General features: G+C 37.9%; 1 protein-coding gene across 1 annotated transcript; it reads left to right on the plus strand.

Annotated features, from left to right (window-relative positions):
* Positions 1-16: 16 nt before the first annotated feature.
* RIBC2 (RIB43A domain with coiled-coils 2) lies at positions 17-15,228 on the plus strand. Its single transcript, XM_059816949.1, has 7 exons — positions 17-133; positions 4,265-4,346; positions 5,880-6,224; positions 6,830-6,948; positions 12,161-12,388; positions 13,939-14,105; positions 15,079-15,228. Exons 1-7 carry the CDS (start codon positions 17-19, stop codon positions 15,158-15,160), a joined length of 1,140 nt encoding a protein of 379 aa, XP_059672932.1. The 3' UTR covers positions 15,161-15,228.
* Positions 15,229-18,383: the final 3,155 nt, after the last annotated feature.

Below are 18,383 nucleotides of genomic sequence, written 5' to 3' on the forward strand. Positions count from 1 at the left end.
CGCCCCGTTGCGCGCTATGAGCAGGCTGGGGCTGCAGCGAGACCTGCAGGAGGCTGCCTCCCTGGAGCGGCGGCGGCAGCGGGAGCTGCAGCGGCAGAGCCGCATCTTCAACGCGCGAGTCCGGACCATAGGGGTGAGGGCGCGGCCGAAGCCCCCGCCCGGGCCGCGGCGCAGCGGGGGGGGATGGCGCCGCCCTGCCCTGCCCCGATGTCTCCTGAGGAGACCGGTGTAAAGCGGACGCGACCCCTAGGGCAGAGCGGGGGGGGCAGCCTGGGCGGGCGGGGGCGGGGAGGCCGCCCGCGGGGGAGGGCGGGAGGCGGCCGCCCCAACGGCTGCGGGGGGCGCGCGCCCCCTCAGCGCCGCGTAGGTGTCTGCCAGCGCGCGTGGTTCCAGGTAGGCAGGGGAACGGGGAGAAGGGGCCCTGTTGCCTCTTTTGGAGGGCTGAGGCTCTTTACAAAAGTTGCTGGTGAAAACGAGTTCGCTAGGTACCGTCCACAGTTATTTTTGGCAGCTGGTGCTGGGGGTGTGTGTGAGAGAGTGCGAGGGGGCACTTGTGTCTCGCTGCTGTAGGGTTCAAGGGCAAGATTTCTTTTTTCCTTAACAGGAAAGAGAGATCAAGCCCTGTGTTTTAGTATCTGTGTGGGAGTTAACTTAATGTAGTATGTTTGGCTTCGGGGTAAGCCAGGAGCCTGCAGAGTCAGCTCACGCAATGTGGTGTAAGCAAGTAAGTGTTTTTTACCTTTCTGCTGCACTGATACTTCCTTCATCTGATTCTCACTAGAAGCTAGAATCGGTGCTGTGAGAGATTTATTGCTGAAAGGGATCCTGCAGTCGGTTCCTATTTTATATCAGGCAAAATATGACAGATCCATCAGGCCATGTTTATGTACGTGGAATTAATTGTTTTTCCTGGAGTGGATGTCAGAATGTGAACACCCTTCAGTCTGTGAAGATCTGTGGGGATGATAGCTTCAGTCTGGTGCATTTTGTCTATAGTCATCTATGCAGTTTGCACCCTGAATGTCAGGAAATGATGTTGTATTTTATACCTATTCAACTTTTGGATACAGTAGTTCATTTGATCTTCCTGTAATGTGTCCAAAGGCCTGTGTTAAGACTCCATGTGTGTGCATGGAGGGAGAGTGCTGTGAGGTGAAGCAAGTTTAAATTTTGCTTGCAAAGTATTTTGAGTACTTGATGCTGAGGCATATATTGTCTAAGTGCTGTAGCATTAACTAGCATAGAACCAAATTTAGAATTAGTGAAAATAAGTCCAGTCTGTTGACTTCATTGGACTGGTAGAATTGCAACAGATGTCAGTTTGATCCGTTTTGTCTCAGGTACTGAAACACGTCTCATATGTCAGTGTATGGATATCTTCACCTTATCTCTGACAGTGCCTTGGATTTATTCTTGTGGCTCTTATGGAAGAGTCATTTCAGTTGCACTGCAAAGTAGCAGTTCCCACTTAACAAACAGGATGGGTTGCCTACCTGATACAGCAAGATACAGCAACCTGACGCATGTGGTAGCCAGCAATATAACCTTTTTTAACAGATGCAGGATGGGTATAGTAAGAGAGTTCAACTTTCTTCATCAGGAAACACTTAATTTCTCTTCAAATTGGCTTTTCTTAAAAATTAAATGTAAAATACAAATTCTCAGCAAATGAAAATCAGCGTATCTCTCTGTACTTTATTGAGCAATCCTGAAGTACACCATCTGAAGGTCTTTCTCAAATACTTTTGCGGAACTGACTATCAGACAGGTTTTGATAGATCTGTTTCCATGAGCCAAACACCTAAAATGAAGGAGAGCCCATTGGAGGAATTTTGTAAATATTTGGATTAACATCATTCAATGTACCTTATTCACTGGCTGAACAATGACTGCTGACAGCAGGAGCTATTCTTATGCTTTGAAGTTAGGCAAAGTCCAGAGCATGAAGAGTCAACCTATCTACACAGAGGTATACTATATCAGTATTTCTGATGTGGTTTTAGAGTCTTTGCTTTCTCTCTCTCACCAGTTTAGCTGAGCAGGTGTCTCTGACAAAATTAAAAAATCGAGGTGATATTTGACACCACAAATCCTTAAGCAGGGACTGAGTAGTTTAAAAATATGGAGATAATATACTGACTGGAAAGCAGATGGGAACCCAGATGTAAATTTTTTTTCTTGATTATTACTAGTTTTATTATTACTTTGACTTCTGTATCTGTTTCCTCATCTGAGTAATGGACAAGTAAGATACTGCTCTCTTCACTTACAGATTTAAGAATTTTTCCTCAGTAAACAGTAATTTCCCAAAAGAGTTTAGATAAGTAGTCCAAATGAAAAATTACTTACCATTTATATATGAACTATTTTACATAAATACAAGGAGATTAGAAATTAGCTGCTTCAAACGGTTTGTATAAGGGATTTGTTGTTTTAATGCTTAAAAGTTACACCTGCAGCTTTACGTGACTAGGAATGGTTGTTTTAGGGATGTATTCTTGTTAAGTGAAAGCTGTTCAAATGGGAGAGAACTGATGGCGTAACTGAATTTGCACAAACAAGTCAATACATTGATTTACCTGTATTATTGCCAGAAACTACTAATGAAGTTGTATTGACTTTCCTTTAACAGTGTTTCCTCCAGTTACACTGAAAGCTTGGTTTCCCAAATGAGACCTCTAAATGAGTTGATATTTAATGCCCATGACACAATTGTTTTTGGACAATGATACCCTGTAGAATTCTTTATGGTTTCACCCTTGCTTACAGATTTACCTCTTTGCCTGATTGGTATAGTCAGTAGTCCTTTACAGCATTAACAATGTGTATTTTCAGCCGTGATCTGTTTAGGTCTTTCTGTCTTGATCTGAATAGTTTTTAGGCAAGACTATCAAAATTGTTTACCAGATTCTTGAAGAATTGTGATTGAGGTGCTGGAGCGTGTCCAGAGAAGGGTGATGAAGCTGGTGAGGGGTCTGGAACACAAGTCTTATGAGGAGCGGCTGAGGGAGCTGGGGTTGTTTAGCCTGGAGAAGAGGAGGCTGAGGGGAGACCTCATCGCTCTCTACAACTACCTGAAAGGGGGTTGCAGAGAGGTGGGTGTTGGTCTCTTCTCCCAAGTGACAAGTGATAGGACAAGAGAAAATGGCCTCAAGTTGTGCCAGGGGAGGTTCAGGCTAGATATTAGGAAAAAGTTCTTTACTGAAAGAGTAGTGAAACATTGGAATAGGCTGCCCAGGGAGGTGGTAGAGTCACCCTCCCTGGAGGTATTCAAGGAGCGTGTGGATGTGGCATTGTGGGATGTGGCTTGATGGGCATGGTGCTGTGTGGTGTTGGGTGGGTTGGTTTTTGGTGGTTTGGTTTTTTTGTTTTTTTTTTTAGGTTGGACTTGATGATCTTACAGGTCTTTTCCAACCTTAGTGATTCTGTGGTTTTTGACAAATCTTTTAAAGACATTAAGTGACTTGACCATTATAAAAAAAAAAAGGAAGAAGAAATAAAATCTAGGTTTCTGCCTATTAATTTGCCACCTTCTGTCAAAAAATATGGGACCTGATTCTTTTGCCTGAAATGCAGGTGGCTGCAACCATTTGATGATATGATCTAGGGTATTATGCCTTACTCAGCTACCACTCTCCAGGGATGTCAATATCTTGTACCATATCTGTCAGCTCATTGCAGGTGTCTGCATGTATTTCAAATGGCACCCAATATTGCATTTTGGCAACTGCATGAATCCCACTCTCTATCAGATAAGAATGGAAAATTTCTTTCCATCCCCGGTTATTTCTTCAATGTACTTTTAGTGAACCATCTCTTTTTTTTTTTTTTTTTCTTTCCCCCAAACATGAACTATTGCAACTTCCTGTCATCTTGACTGTCAAAATACTTACCTGCTTTATAAATGAAAGCAGAAAAATAAGAAAAACTAAGTAAAAGTGCCAGCTATAATGGGGAAAACATATTCTGTGTAATGTGGCTTAAAATGTTTATATTTATAGCTCTATATATCATGTAAATGTGGTATTTTGTTCTGATTTGGTGCAAGACTATACCTATCATTATTAAAATCAAGCAAACAATATTGCTGTTTCTGAATTTTCTTTTTATGTTGCCTACATTAAATTGTGATGTGTATGTACTCTGTTGGTAGTGGTTTTATATCATTCTTGTACAACTGTGAATGAATGTAGCTTGACAATGCCTGTTTTTAGTTGTTCAAGCATAGTATCACTTAAAGAACTGCGCTTTTTAATTTTAATAGGTTGATAAAGATGCATTGGATACCCAGGTCAAGGATAGGAAAATTCAAGAAGCAGCTGAAAAAGCACGAAATGAAGAACTTGGTATATTCATAGATACTCTGATATTTCTGTGAGGGGTTAAATGTAATTTACCATCTGTTTCCTGCTTTCTTTTTCCATTTAAGTATTTCAAACTGCCATATTTATTCCTAAATGGAGCCTATCTCCTTGAATCTTGCTATATATCTATATAAATCGATCAATCAAGATAAATATGTATGTGCAATTGTAGGCTTTTCTCTAAATTCAGACATGCAATCTGAATGTGTAATGTGTAATTCTATTTTCGTTCATACATTTGCATTGGTACAGTATGTGTTTTCCTCTGAAGATTTATATTGACATGATGAAACTGGTATATGTTTCCTAATTGGCTGGAATCTTCAGTGTTTTCTTTCAGTAAATGTTGAGAAATAGCATTGTTTAAAGACCTGAAGATACGGGAGCATTTTAAAAAACCTGAATTACTTAATATTGTTCTTTTCAGAATAGTAGTGGTAAATTTGTTTGATTGCTTTCTTGTGGAGTAAGCCCATGTTCTGTCTGGCCATTCTTCAGTAGAATATATAGATTCTATAGAATCTGCTATAGACTGTTACTGCTAGAAGCATGAGTCATGTACAACAGGGCTGTAAGTAGGAGCCATTGGTGAGTCAGAACACATAGCCACACAAATATTTCAGCCGTGTCCCCTGACCTCAAAACCCTTTGTGGCCCTGTGTTTGGAATGCTTTCCTGTGGTATCATGTGAAAAGGTCCCACAGACTGAGCTGTCTCTGGGTTTCAAGAAGAGCTAGAATGGAGCTGCCAACTTCCATGCTGTGCTTCTATGGCTGCTTGTAATTTTCCTGGCAGAATACCTGTCAGACTCTGAGTCCTAGGAAACTGCCAGAAGCAATGTGTAGTCTGGCAGCAGAGGAAATGATCTTTTCTTGTGAATGATATTAAAATGGCTGGAATGGCTAGTTTTGGATGGAGTTTGTTGTTGTTATTTGGTTTTCTTTAAAACTAAATCAATTATAGCATTTTGATTAAATGGGCAAGAGCTATTAAGCTCTTCAAAAACTGTTAGTGCTAGCCAGTTATTTTAGTGCTATGGTTAGAAAAATCATTGGAACTATGAAACAAATATCTATATTCCTTCCATTGGGAGCCCAATTTTTATTTGTTTCTTAAGAAGCAACTTAATGTATTTCAGTTGTAACAGTAAACTAAAAGTAAATGGGAAGAATTAGTACACAGTACATTTCATGTGTTACTGCAAGTTTTAATCAAATGAAACTTCATAGTTCTAGAAGTATTTATTATTGTCTTTGTTTCACATGCATATATTTCATTGTGACATTAATAAGAGAATTGATACCTAAAAAACTGGAAGTATTTTGTAAGTGAATATTACCTATATTAGTGTTTGCTGGGCTGGTACTCATAGATCAAATACTCTTTCCTAAGGTATAAAAGTTTGAAGGACTTATATTTATTCCTTTTCAAAATGTTATTTTCCATCTTACATGTGCACTTCGTGACATGGGCACTTCTAAGAGTTGTGTTTTCATTGTGTTCATTTTTCTCCAGCTAATGAAATGAAGGAAAATGACAAGATCATGTGTATGTTAGAAGAAGGACAGAAAAATGATATCAGAAACATAAATAAGGCTATCAGTGAATTTCAGAAGAATTTTCAGAAGCCAGAAACAAGACGTGAATTTGACCTGTCTGATCCACAAGCTCTAAAGAAGGATAGACCTGCTCGACTTTCAGACGATGATCCTCGATGTACTATATCTGGCTTGCAGAAGTTTATGGGTGAAGACTTAAACTATGATCAAAGGATGAAATTTCAAAAGGAGCAGTTAAGAGAGTGGTCTCTTCAGCAACAGAGAGACTGGAAGAATCAATTAGCTGATCAAAAATTTGCAGGTAACAAAAGAAGATGACAAGGTTTTAATCTGCTTTTTGTGAAATTCTGGTGTTTTGACAAAACTATGGTATAGCCTATTGTGTCAGATTCTAACATAGCAGTATTTTAGTATATTCAATATTCAGCTTTTAGAAATACTGCAGCATTTTTTTTACTTTGCAAGCTCTAATGTATTCAGTATCTCACTTAAGAAATCTGTATTTAATAACATGCAATGATTGTAATATTACCTAGGTTTCATTTCTGTTTTATACCTCAAATGAAGTATCAGAGCATTCTGAAAAACCATCTGTTTTGCATGCTACATGGTATGTTTACTTTATCGGACCAAATTGTCCATTCTTTACTGTTCTAGAGCAGACAAAATAATACTGATTTTTATTTTTTAGCTTGTCATGAAACATTTTTTCTGCACTACTTAACATACTTTTTCATTTGAAATTTGTCTAACTGTTAAGACAAGATGGGTTACATAATAAACTGATTGCATGAGTCATCTTAAATTCCAAAATGGAGAGCTTTGGTGGTAGGATTTGGAAATAATTATGTAATTCAGCTTACATGTCCGTGAATATTGACTAAATTTCATTTTAATCTAATTTAGATGATCTGTATGACAAGAATAGGATTGAACTTGACCAAAAGACTATGGAGCAACAACGAAAAGAAGAAGAAAACAGGCGTGCTCTTTGTGCAGCTACTAAAGATTTCAATAGAACCCAGGTAAATTAATGTTGGGTTTGTTTGTTTTTTTTAAAAAAGTGGAGACAAGGAAGGAAAATAAGATGAGCAAAAGTATAATGAGTAATGATGTTTTCACACAGCTTTCTTAGCTAACTTCCAAGGTTGTTTCGGTAATGGGAAGATAGAATTTATTTGCTTTATCCTGTGCAGGGATCTAGTTACCCTCTGTCAAAATTCTCCCTACTGGTTCTCAGCTTGCTGACTAGAGGGCAGCCACAACTCCCCAGTCTCTCAGGGACTTTTAGTCTGTAAACTGGGGTACAGCAAACACCTCTCACGCTTCCTTCAGGTTTTATGTCAGTCGTGGGATAACCTTAGCTGTGTCTTCCTGCTTTTCTTTTTGCTTCTGTGGAAACATTACTACCAGTAGCTTTTTGTCTTTATTGCTTATGTTAATTCCCCACGACCACTGTTTTTGGCACTTTGGCTGCTTCCCTGGTATTTGTGTACATGTCTCTCGGTTGTTTACTCAGCATGCTTTGGAATATATTGAAACGTGATGTGAATGTTTCTCTATCTATCTTAGTACTGTTATCTGTCATAGTCCAGTTCTTTATCTTACTGCACAGATTTTTTTTCCATTCAGCTTAAACATACAGCTCAAAGGGCTACATGGAGGCTATTAGTTTGGTTAAACTATATTTGGTGTGAATTAGCTTTAAATTTATCTAGTCACATGAAAATAAGCCACATTTAAATTACCTACATCAAGTGTGGTGTCTTTTAGTTTAAGTATGTAAGCGTGCAAGTCTTTGTAAGTGTTGCTCAAGCCCTTCAGGGCACATTTGGCATATAATTTTGTTTATAGATAGCCCGAGGTAATTGAAAAGGCTTTTACTGCCTGAAGTCATGGCTACTGAACAGTATTTTGTATGAATAGCCACAGAAGTACCCAAAGTGGCTGGTGCACTTAGGGTAGCAGTAGTACCCCAAATAATTGTTGTCATACCAATTGATTCCACATAAAAATTTATGAATTTGTGGCAGGGTTTGGGGATGGGGTGGAAGGGTTGTGTGTGGTATGGTCTTTAAAGTTTGGGCATATACATTCTACTTGACTTGTGTGCATATTAAGCATATGAAAGAAGACTTGCTTTTTGTTTTTTCTAACATAAGGGCATGATAATGGAGGTAGGGATAACAGTCTCCTCTTAGTTCTTACTGTCCCTTGCTATGTTGTATAGATTGGAGTTACAGCTTGTAGCTCTCTTTATTTCTTTCTGAGGTAGGTAGTTAAGTTTACTTTGCGGCTTGCCCCCTGACCACAACACTGTTTTCAGCGTTTCCATTTTTTTTTTCTGAGTGGTTGAGAAAAGCTCTTCTTTTTCCCTGAAATTATGTGCTGGCACAGTTCCTGGTTTTCTTTATTAAACGTGCAAGCCAGAGGCTTCAGGTTGCCAGGCCTTTTAGTGATGTCCTTAAAAGAAAGCTATGTTATAGAGGGATTTTCTATACATCTTTTTCCCAAGAGACAAAACCAAGGCATTCAGCCTGAGAATGAACTTCACAGAAGAAATCGCTGTATCTGACCTCAAATGTATTGAACAGGAGTCTCCAGCAGTTTCAGCATTCTGACTAACCGGTTTGAAGACCTTAACCTCTTGACAGCGCAGTCTCATACTGCGTTTTGCTCTACACATATCTGCTCTACCTGTCAGTGACTGGCAAAACTGTGGAGTGTTTTTTCACCTGAAATTAAATACTTGAGTGCCTAAACATAGAAGAAGAATGTGATTACAGAGGATCTTTAACTTAATGACCTCATATTTATAGACTTGTTAACAATCTTGTAGACCTTATGTCCTTAGAATTTATTCCTGGGCATACCACAACAGCTTGATAGTTTTCCTGATAATGTTGTTATCATGGACATTTGATGGCATAATTCTGGTTCCTTATTCACTCAACATTGTGCCGATACTAACACATTCAGAGCCAGCATCCACTTCAGAGAAATAGTTTTTCAGGCTTTGAGTAAATTTACATTAACTGTAAATTTACATTAACTGTAAATTTACATTAACTGTGGAGTGTTTTTTCACCTGAAATTAAATATTTGAGTGCCTAAACATAGAAGAAGAATGGTAACTTTTTATCATTCTTCGAAGTGTGCTGTGCAAATATCTTTTATCATTTACATCCTATTCTTGATATTCAATGTCTAGAATCATCAATATTTCAAGACTTTTACCACATTTTCAGGCATGAGGAAACATAGTGCACATACTGGTTTTTAACAGACCTTGCTAAGCAGAAGTTCCTAGCTTGAATGTGCTGGATGTGCAGTTCTCATCTATGATGAGATAAGTATCTATATAATACAGACAAAGGAATTGAATTTAATACACGGATTAAGAATATTTCTTCCATAAGTTCCTAAGACCCTGGATAGGCCACTCTGGCCATCTGTGAGCTTTGTGACTTAGTGATAAGGACTTCAGAAGCTGTGCATTCCTTTAGTCCTGTGTTGGCAGCAGTTAGTTCCTCACACACGCAAGACTTGGAGGAATTCTAAGCATGTCAAGTCCTGGCCTCGTAATGCTTATGTGTATTTCTTCTTTTGCTTTATGACTTGAATTAACAGCGAAAAGAAGCATTTAATAGTAGGGACGATATATAATGTTGGATCACAAATCAAAATAAATGAAGGGGCATGTATTTGCGCATCTGGGTTTTTTTTTTTTTTCCCCATGCTATACCCATGAATTTTGTTTTATTAGGGATTTGATTTGATGGGTTAAATCTGATGCATTTTCCGACTTCAAAATCTTTGTTTTGCAGCGTCATTAATCATTGCATAGTAGTGCTACACACACGGCTACGCATAGATCTGGGAGTTTCCTCCAGTAAGTTTCCCAGGCAGCTCAGAAATTTTACGCTCTCGCCCTTACTGAGAAGGTTAGGGTTACAAGGTCTAAGTGGCTTTTTAGCTCTGTTGCTAGATCACAGTGGAGTGACATTATTAAAGTGATCTAAATAAAAATTACGCTTTTTAAGCTTCAAGGCCAGTAATTATGTGAAGTCCATCCAAAATTACTTTCTGTTAAATATGATTTACTCTGGAACATTTTCAGCACTAAAAATAATTGCTCGACTCAGAGTATTAATAAGCTAAATGTATAAACCCAGATAGTCTGGTTCAGTGTCCCAAAAATATCAGATGACTGAAAATCTTTGGGTATTTTGTTTTATTTTTTTTCTTGGAAATCGTAATGTCGTAGGTCCTCTCCAGTTGTTATTGACTCTTCTGGAGAAAAAAATAACTTTAGGGAAACACCTTTTGAATTAAAAAAAATTGCTTTAAAGTTCTGGTAAAAATTGTACTCACTGACTTCAGTGAGATGAAAAAGTGGTCTTTAGTTTCCAATGTATTATTCCATGTTATGATGGCAGAGCCAGTAATTACTAAATCTGAAGTTGATGTTTTGCAAGTTGAAATTTGATTTGCTTGAGTTTTACTATTTGTCTACAAGTAGACATTTCTTTTCTTGCTCTAGAGTAGAGTGTATGTTCTTATTAAATGGCTGGAAAGTATTTTTAAATACGAGGTTTTCTGCATCATCTAAGTCGAATAGTGGCTTAGCTAATTTATAATTCTAAAAAAATTAATTTATTTTTTATTAGTTTGTTTGCACATCAAATACTTTTGTTATTTTAAGGGAAACGACGAGGCTGTTTTCAGCCATGGAATTTATTAATCTAGGATATAGTACTTAGTATTATTTGTTATTTCTTCTTCTGTCTAGTCCCTGACAGGTTGTTGTGCATGTTTGCTTGGAGCAAATAGAAGTCACTGTCTGACAGTCCCCAGGCCTGATGCTTGAGAGAACTGCTGTCATGCAAACTGAAAGTCCATAAATATAAATGTAGAGATAAACCCAGGTTAGCAGTCTCACTGTGCTTGCTGAGTTAAGATTCTTCTCCATAACATTTGCAAAGTAACAGATTCCCACACATGTGTCTAGATAGTTCTGTCATTCTCAGTTGTTTATATCTTCTAGTTACTCTGCCTACTAATTTTCAACTTCACCTTATATGCCACAGAGGATTATTTTACCTGCTATGACTTTCTTGATGCATAACCTTTCATTTTTCATTTGTCCTCATCCACTTTCTAAAAGTGTGTGTGCCAACCAGTGAATTACTAATCGGCAAGGAAAGTACAGAGCTGTTCTACTTAACTCGTAAAGTGAGTGTTCTCGAGCCAGTGATTTTTGAACAGAGCATGAGACAATTTTGGACAAACTGGAGAGATAAGTATCTACTGACCCATTGCAGTCAAGATATATGCGTAAAGCTACATATGCAAGAGTCAGGTCTGGCAACCTATGCTCTTTGTGCCCTAGCAAGAAGGAGATTACCTATCTTCTGTCCAGATGGAAGCCGGCACTGTGCATTGTTCCAGATGGTTTAGTTTACGCATTACAGAAGAACGAGACAGGATTAGAAATGGATGATGCATGGCATTATCATTCTACTTTGAATTAGTTTACTTAGTCTAATTCTTCTTTGGAAGGTGATTACTTTAAAGTAAAATCATCATATTTTCTTTCTAGAGTTTTGTAAGGGGAAAATCTCCTCTGAATAGGAGACTATATAGTGGACGTTAGGAACAGTGATTTCCATAGGAAATGCAGATTATGATTTCTAATACTACAGGTATATTCACATGCTATGATTCAAGTTTGCCTTTTGTATCAGCAAAGGGAACAGATTCAAGGCTGCATCTTCAGGCTTAACATAGACATCTCCTGTCTGTTTGTTTGTTTTGAGTGCTTATGCATGCTCTCCATGTGGATTTAATATGTAATATATATTAAGGCTAGTGATCCAAGATTGTAAATTTTTATTGTAAATTTCTTCCATATTGTGTCTGGCCTCCAAACATCAACAGGTATTTGCTTGTGGATAAATGTGAAATTATTTTATTTAATTCTGGCTTTTCTTGTAAAACAAAATTTTTTTCCCCAAATTACTTGTTGTATGTGATATGACAACATTAAAGAAATGTATACTAATAGATTCTCGATCTTAGCCAATAGGACCATGATCATAGTATTTGTATGTGATGCTGTTGACAACTGAATGCAAGTTGGAAAGAAATCTGTTATGATGTGCTAACTTTGTTGCATCCCTTAGTTAATATTTTCTCTTGGAAAAACTATCAGTTCTCTTCTTTCACTGAGTTTAGGCTGCTGAACTAGCTGAGAGAAAGAAGTTGGAAAAGTATCAAAGAATAAAAGATGACATGGATGAAATTTCCAACCTCCTTCAAGGAGACTTACTTTCCGAAAACCCTGAACAAGCAGTCAGTTCCTTTGGTAGACATCGTGTGATCACAGATCGATGGAAGGGAATGAATCAGGATCAGCTGATGGCAATCCGTTACTCTCAACAGCAACAAGTTCTAGAGAAACTGGTATTGAAGCTTACGAGCATATTCTGTATTCCTGCTTGTAATAATATTATAGACAATGCTTGTGTAAGAAAATATTATTGTTTGCCCTGCACATCCCCTTATAACACTGTGTTTTCCATTGATCTGAATTTTACCCAAACTTTAATTAATCAAAATGAACACAGTGTCTCTGAAGCAGCTGGGAAATGTCATGGAGCAACAGGAGTGCCCTGGACCCCTGGAATTGGGCTGGGAGGAAGGTTGCTGTGGAGTCCAGGGCCAAGGGGCCTGGGGGGATCTTGGGGCACGGTCCATGGTGGCCCAGCTGAGGAGCAAGGTCCTGCATAGCCTGAGACCCAGGTTTCATGGTGCAGTTTAGGACTTGAGGCTGCACGAGCTGCCTGCAAGGGATGAGCTGGAGTGGGCTGCTCCATAGGGGAAGAAGAGCCAGGAGCTGAGGGTGAAAGCAGGGCAGGCCGGAGCAGTGTTCTCATGTTCAAGGGTACTCTAGCAAGACAAATAGAGCAGGTGCAGTGATCCTTCTCATGCATATTTCATAGTCTTAAAAGTTCATGAATGCAACAGAATTTCCTTTCTGCCATCCCACACAACTGTGAGCTATGCTCTGGGATAGAATTACAATAGAAAAACTAAACATTGCTAACAACTGGTGCTCTAAAGGTGTATGGAAGCAGGCAGTCAAAATGAAGAAATCTACCCTTCCTGTGCAGTCACGAGTGTACAGGCCTAGGTATTGTGAAGTAGGAAGCTACTTACATAATTCAGTGTAGAGGCTGAATTTGTAACAGCTAATGAGTAGCTGTTGAATTTTATTTTTTAATCCCTACAATACCATATGTTACACTATGCTGTTATTTAAAGCTGAACATAGAGTTGTCATTTTCCTGGCTGTCCTATGACCCTAAAGTGAACCCATTCAAGTAGTTAAGCTGGCAGAAAATGAGCCCCACCAGGAAAAGAGATTTGCAGGCCTGGTTTCTTGAATCAGTTCAATGTGATGTCAGACAAGAAGTGAGGAAGTGATAGTATGAGAGAGGCAGAGGAAAAACAGTTTGGGTCTACTCATCTGGTGTTGGTGGCTCAGTTATTACACTGAGTACGTGTATTATAAGCAATACTGATGTCTACTAACTTCTGACCTCAAGAAGTTACAACTCTTGCTTATGAGAACTTAAAAAAAAAAACCAAAACCAAAACCCTGTCTTGCTCTGGGTGTTTAGAGAGAGCTAATATATCGGAGAGAAATAGTAATCTACTGATTAACTTACTTCTGCCAGGCAGCAGATCCTAATTTTCTTGCCTTGTGCAGAGGTAGGAGTCTGTCTTGGTCCCTGGAAAAGGATCGCTTTCTCATTTGCAGTATCTTCTGCCTAATGCATGGGCTCCGACCTAGTTTGGAAGTGCTCAATTTTTCTCCCTATTTCAAATGCTACCCCTAGTGTTCAGTAAAAGCAAGCAAGTTTGTTGGGATGAATTTACCAATCAGACTTCATATATACTGTTTCAACCTCGAACAAAGAGAAAATGAAGCATTTTTTTCACTCCTGTAGAGACTAAAAGAGGAAGAACGCCGAAGAGATGCTGAATGGGACAGGCAAACTATACAGGCTGCAAAAGCGCAGTTGCTTTTAGAGCGGCATCAACAGCGACTGAATCGGGAACGCCGCCGAGCTTTAGATAACATAAACGCAGAGCTATCTCAGGAGCAGAAATCAAAGTAAGTACTGAAAGACTTTTCTTCTTTTTAAGTAAAACTCTTTACCATTAACACAATAGCTTGGCTTTCAAAGAGCTTTTTACTTGTATTGTTTGTTCCTTTTTTAATACAGTTGTTACAACTTTTAAAAAAATCCACAATTCAGCTTAAGTGTGTTTTTCAGTACCATTTAAACAATCTTCAAAGAGCAGATTATAATTGTTACTGACTTACATGTATGAATTAGGAGCTGGAATTCTTAAAATGTTCTGCTGACAACAGATGGTTTATATAGATAGCAAAATAGAGAATAAATACAATTAACTATGCAGAAAATTATATTATCAGGTGTAAACCAGTGCATGTTTCTTTAATTTACCTTAGTTTTCTGAAACAAAAAAGGATGGGTATCAGTAGAACTGCCAGTTTCTGATAGCTCACAGTTAAGCTAATGGCACAAATGGAGCTTTTCCACTATGTACGTATGACAAAACTAGATGATTCTTTAGCTAACCACTGGACATGTCTTGGTGGACAGGTCTTGCATCTGCTCTAATGGGAAAAGAAGAGGATACTATGTGAAGGGAAGGAAAATAATCAGGAGATTCGTTGTTCTATTCTTCCAGTCTCTTTTTTCTCTTGTTTTCTGTTTTTTTTGCATCATACATGCGTACATACATTTTGCAAAAGAATTTCCAGTACCTGATGCTTTCCTGTTATGAAAGCAAAAATTCGGAATTGTATTAATTTAGTTTTTCACTGTGAGATTTTTGGAAGGTTCTTTTAGGATTGGAAAAAAAAAAAGTTTGTTATATTGAGATGTGGCATACATTCTGGAGGAAGAAATCTAGTTATATTAAATTCCATTTCTAATAATTCTGATTTTTATGAGCATTTATGAGTGCTTATACATTACATCATCTTTAGGTTTCTCAGGTTACTTCTATATTATAATGAGAAAACATTTACTAACTTTTTTTTTATTGATTGCTAGGAACATTCATCTTAAAGAAGAGGCATACTCAAATTTTCCAACAGGCCAGTATTACGCACAGTTTAATACAACCAGCCGATGACATTCTGGATAAATCAACCTGAAACATACAGAAGTATGTAGACATATTAAAATTTTTAATTAAGCAATCCAATATTTTGTTATTTTTATCTGTTCCCTACCCTGTTCAAACAGTGCATTCAAACTAAAGGATGGTCTGCTAGGCCACATCTGCTCTAAGAGGAGGAAAACATTGTAATAATTTTTAAACTTGATTGTTTTTTCTAAAAAGTACTAGTAGATTCAGTAGTAGGTTGTTTGACTATTGTGTCTCAGGCTTAACTATGGTATTTACATTATCCATGCGTTTAGAAATCAATTTCTGGAAAGGTATCACAATTTAAAATATAACGCTACTTTATGCAACTTGGTCAGAGCAGAATGCTGCCTGACATAGATCACAAGTGATACACACTTAGCAGATTGTATGGAAGGGAAAAAAAAGACCTAGACAGAAAGTTTTGGTTTTGTTTGTAGTTTGGTTTTGCTTGTTGTTTTTTTTTTTGTGTTGGTTTTAAAAAGCAAAAAAAGCAGCCAGACACAAAAGCAAGCAAAGAGAAAGAAATGGACCAGTTCATCAGAAACACTGCTTTTATTTCCTGAATAGCAGGAACAAGAAGAGAAGATTTCAATAGTTACCGAGGTGATTATAGCATTGAGGCGTGACACAGAAATGGATTGTGTGCTATAGTAAATGGGGAAAAGTATGGGGGAAAGTATTCCTACATACACCGTCACTCATTAAAAATAACAGGGAAAATTTAAGGGCAGTGTGCCTCTAAAGGAGAGTGTAGGGAGAGTTTACAGATGTGATGGAAGAGGGGGGGAAAAGCAGACATGCACCAAACAAAACCGAGAAAAATCTCAGCTTGTGCAGGGTAATTCAAGGACACAGTTTGCTTCCTGTCTTTATGGTTACAGAATTGACTTAGCAACGGAATAGTCAGTCAATGACATTTGAAAAATGGGCAAGTGAAACACATGGGAAGAAAATACGGAGAAGCAATGTAAGAAACTAACTGCACAAGAGAAATGGATGATGGAGATAACCAGAAAATGAAATCCACAAGGGAAAGAGATGACATAGAGAGGACTCAAAAAAGTGTTAGAAGACTTAATGATCTAAAACAGAAGAAAGAATGAAAGAGAGATGAGATATTCAGCTAAACATCCAAGACCTCTAAGATTGTGAACCCTTAATAAAAATAGGCCATTTATGAGACTAGATCTTGAAATAAGTATGTGTAGCTTGCCAGAATCTGGGATGTAAACCTGGGGTAAAAATACCCTGATGATATAGGCATGGAGTCCGCTGATTGTTCTTTGTATCAGGGTAAGTGATAACTTCTGAATTCTGGTGATTGAAGATGACCACACCAAGCTAAGTAGGAAAGATGTTTAAAGAAACTGAGGCTGAGGTAAACTCTAATGAGTTATTCTCACCTTTGTGAAAATAATGAAGAATGCATGGTTTTCAAGATAGCTACTATTAGGAGGATTTTGAGATGTTTGAAGGAAGCATTCTTTGAAAGGAGACTGTTCAAACAGGTCTGTTTGCATTCCTTGAAAGGGGACTCTTTTCAAACAGGTCTGTTTGCTCAGCTGAAATAGTGGCCCTGTGGGATCAGGCTGATACGGCTACTTACCGTTTTTAACCAGGTAATAACAACAGGAGTTTGGAAAAGGCCATCATGTTAATCCCTCTAGATGGAAAGAAAGAAGAAAATTAAGTAAGGAGAATACAAAAACACGTAAAGAAGCATCTTGGGATAGGGTGACCCAGAGCAAAAAGATACGTCCCAGTTTTAGTACATTAATACAACTGGAACTAGTTGCAGTATGGATAGAAACTAGGTAGAAAAGCAGTGTGGCTGGAATACAGAAACTGAAGAATGTGCTATTCAGAAAAGTTGGAAGATAAAGCTGAGAGGGGATCACGCTTGCACCGCTAATGACGAGCCTGACTACAAAGAAGTAAGAAGGGATGGTATTCAAGATGTTCTAATGTGCTAGCATTTGGAGATCCATTTATTTGTCAGACTGGGATTCACATGTGGCTGGATGTCTTTGTAGTATTACCAAATACTGTATTAAATTGACAATCTCAGGAGTGCAGGTACTTGTCTTGGAATAGAAAGGCCATCAAATGGGCTGGGAGAATAAAACAATAGGCTATCTATAGTAGCTTTCATTTAACTAAAGTTGGTTTTGAACTGCGTTGAATAGCTCAGGCTCTGACTTTTTTTTAACTAAAGTTTTAGTTACCTGACAGAAAAATGAATAAAGAAAGTGTTGAAAAGTTCATGAAGTTGTGTTCATTTGTCCAACTCGTGTGAGTAGGTGTTTACAAACTTTACAACAGCTGTACAGTTTAACTAAAATATGCTGGACCTAGTCAGATGATGTTTGAGCTTAAGGAGGGTCTATATGATTAAAGCCTGTTTGTATTTACCTGCTCACTTGCTTGAAAACATTTTATATGAAGTTACAAAAAGCATAGGTTTCTCAATTATACTATGAATAATCCTTTAGATAGAAATTCAGCAAGAATACTCTGACAATTCAATAATTGGGTAGGATTGGGTATCACTGAATTCCCTGGAGAACTTTCAGCATTATCAATCATATTTGCAAGAACAACCATGCTGCATTCTACCTGTTGTTTCAGAATACAAAAGCTGAAATTTATCTTAGATGTTAAAAAAGAAACACAACCAAGTTGTAGAGAACATGCTTAATGCGAAGTGAAAAAGGTCTGATTAATTGTTGTTGATATTTTATACCAACTTACTTTATTTTGCACTGAAACAAGCCATGTTTTCAGTAGGCATATCTCAACTGAGTAGGTGATAATAAGGGGCTGAGGTGCAGGAACTTCTCAAACCTGTATGGCTCTGTTACAAACGAGATGTGGACTGGTATCTTCAGTTTTTGAAATATCACTCTCAACTTTTACTGCTGAGTATTGAAATAAGTAGACGAGATGTATTAAAACAGCATTAACTGCTTGTAGGTGCTGTTTGAAAATGTTTGTTTGTTTCCATAACTGAGGTAATCTTTTCTTTGTGATATTTGTAGAGATTTCTAATAAATACGGCAGAGAAAAAGATGGTATCTTCCGTACTAGGATATGGACAGCTAATTGGAATATGTACAAATCAGAACTGTTGGAAGTACAGGGCTAGCAACTATCTCTTTATTAAAAAAATTATATATATTTTCCATTTTTCAAAAAAAACTGTGAA

This window comes from Gavia stellata, chromosome 4, assembly GCF_030936135.1.
Source record: "Gavia stellata isolate bGavSte3 chromosome 4, bGavSte3.hap2, whole genome shotgun sequence".
In the NCBI taxonomy this organism is placed as follows: domain Eukaryota; kingdom Metazoa; phylum Chordata; class Aves; order Gaviiformes; family Gaviidae; genus Gavia; species Gavia stellata.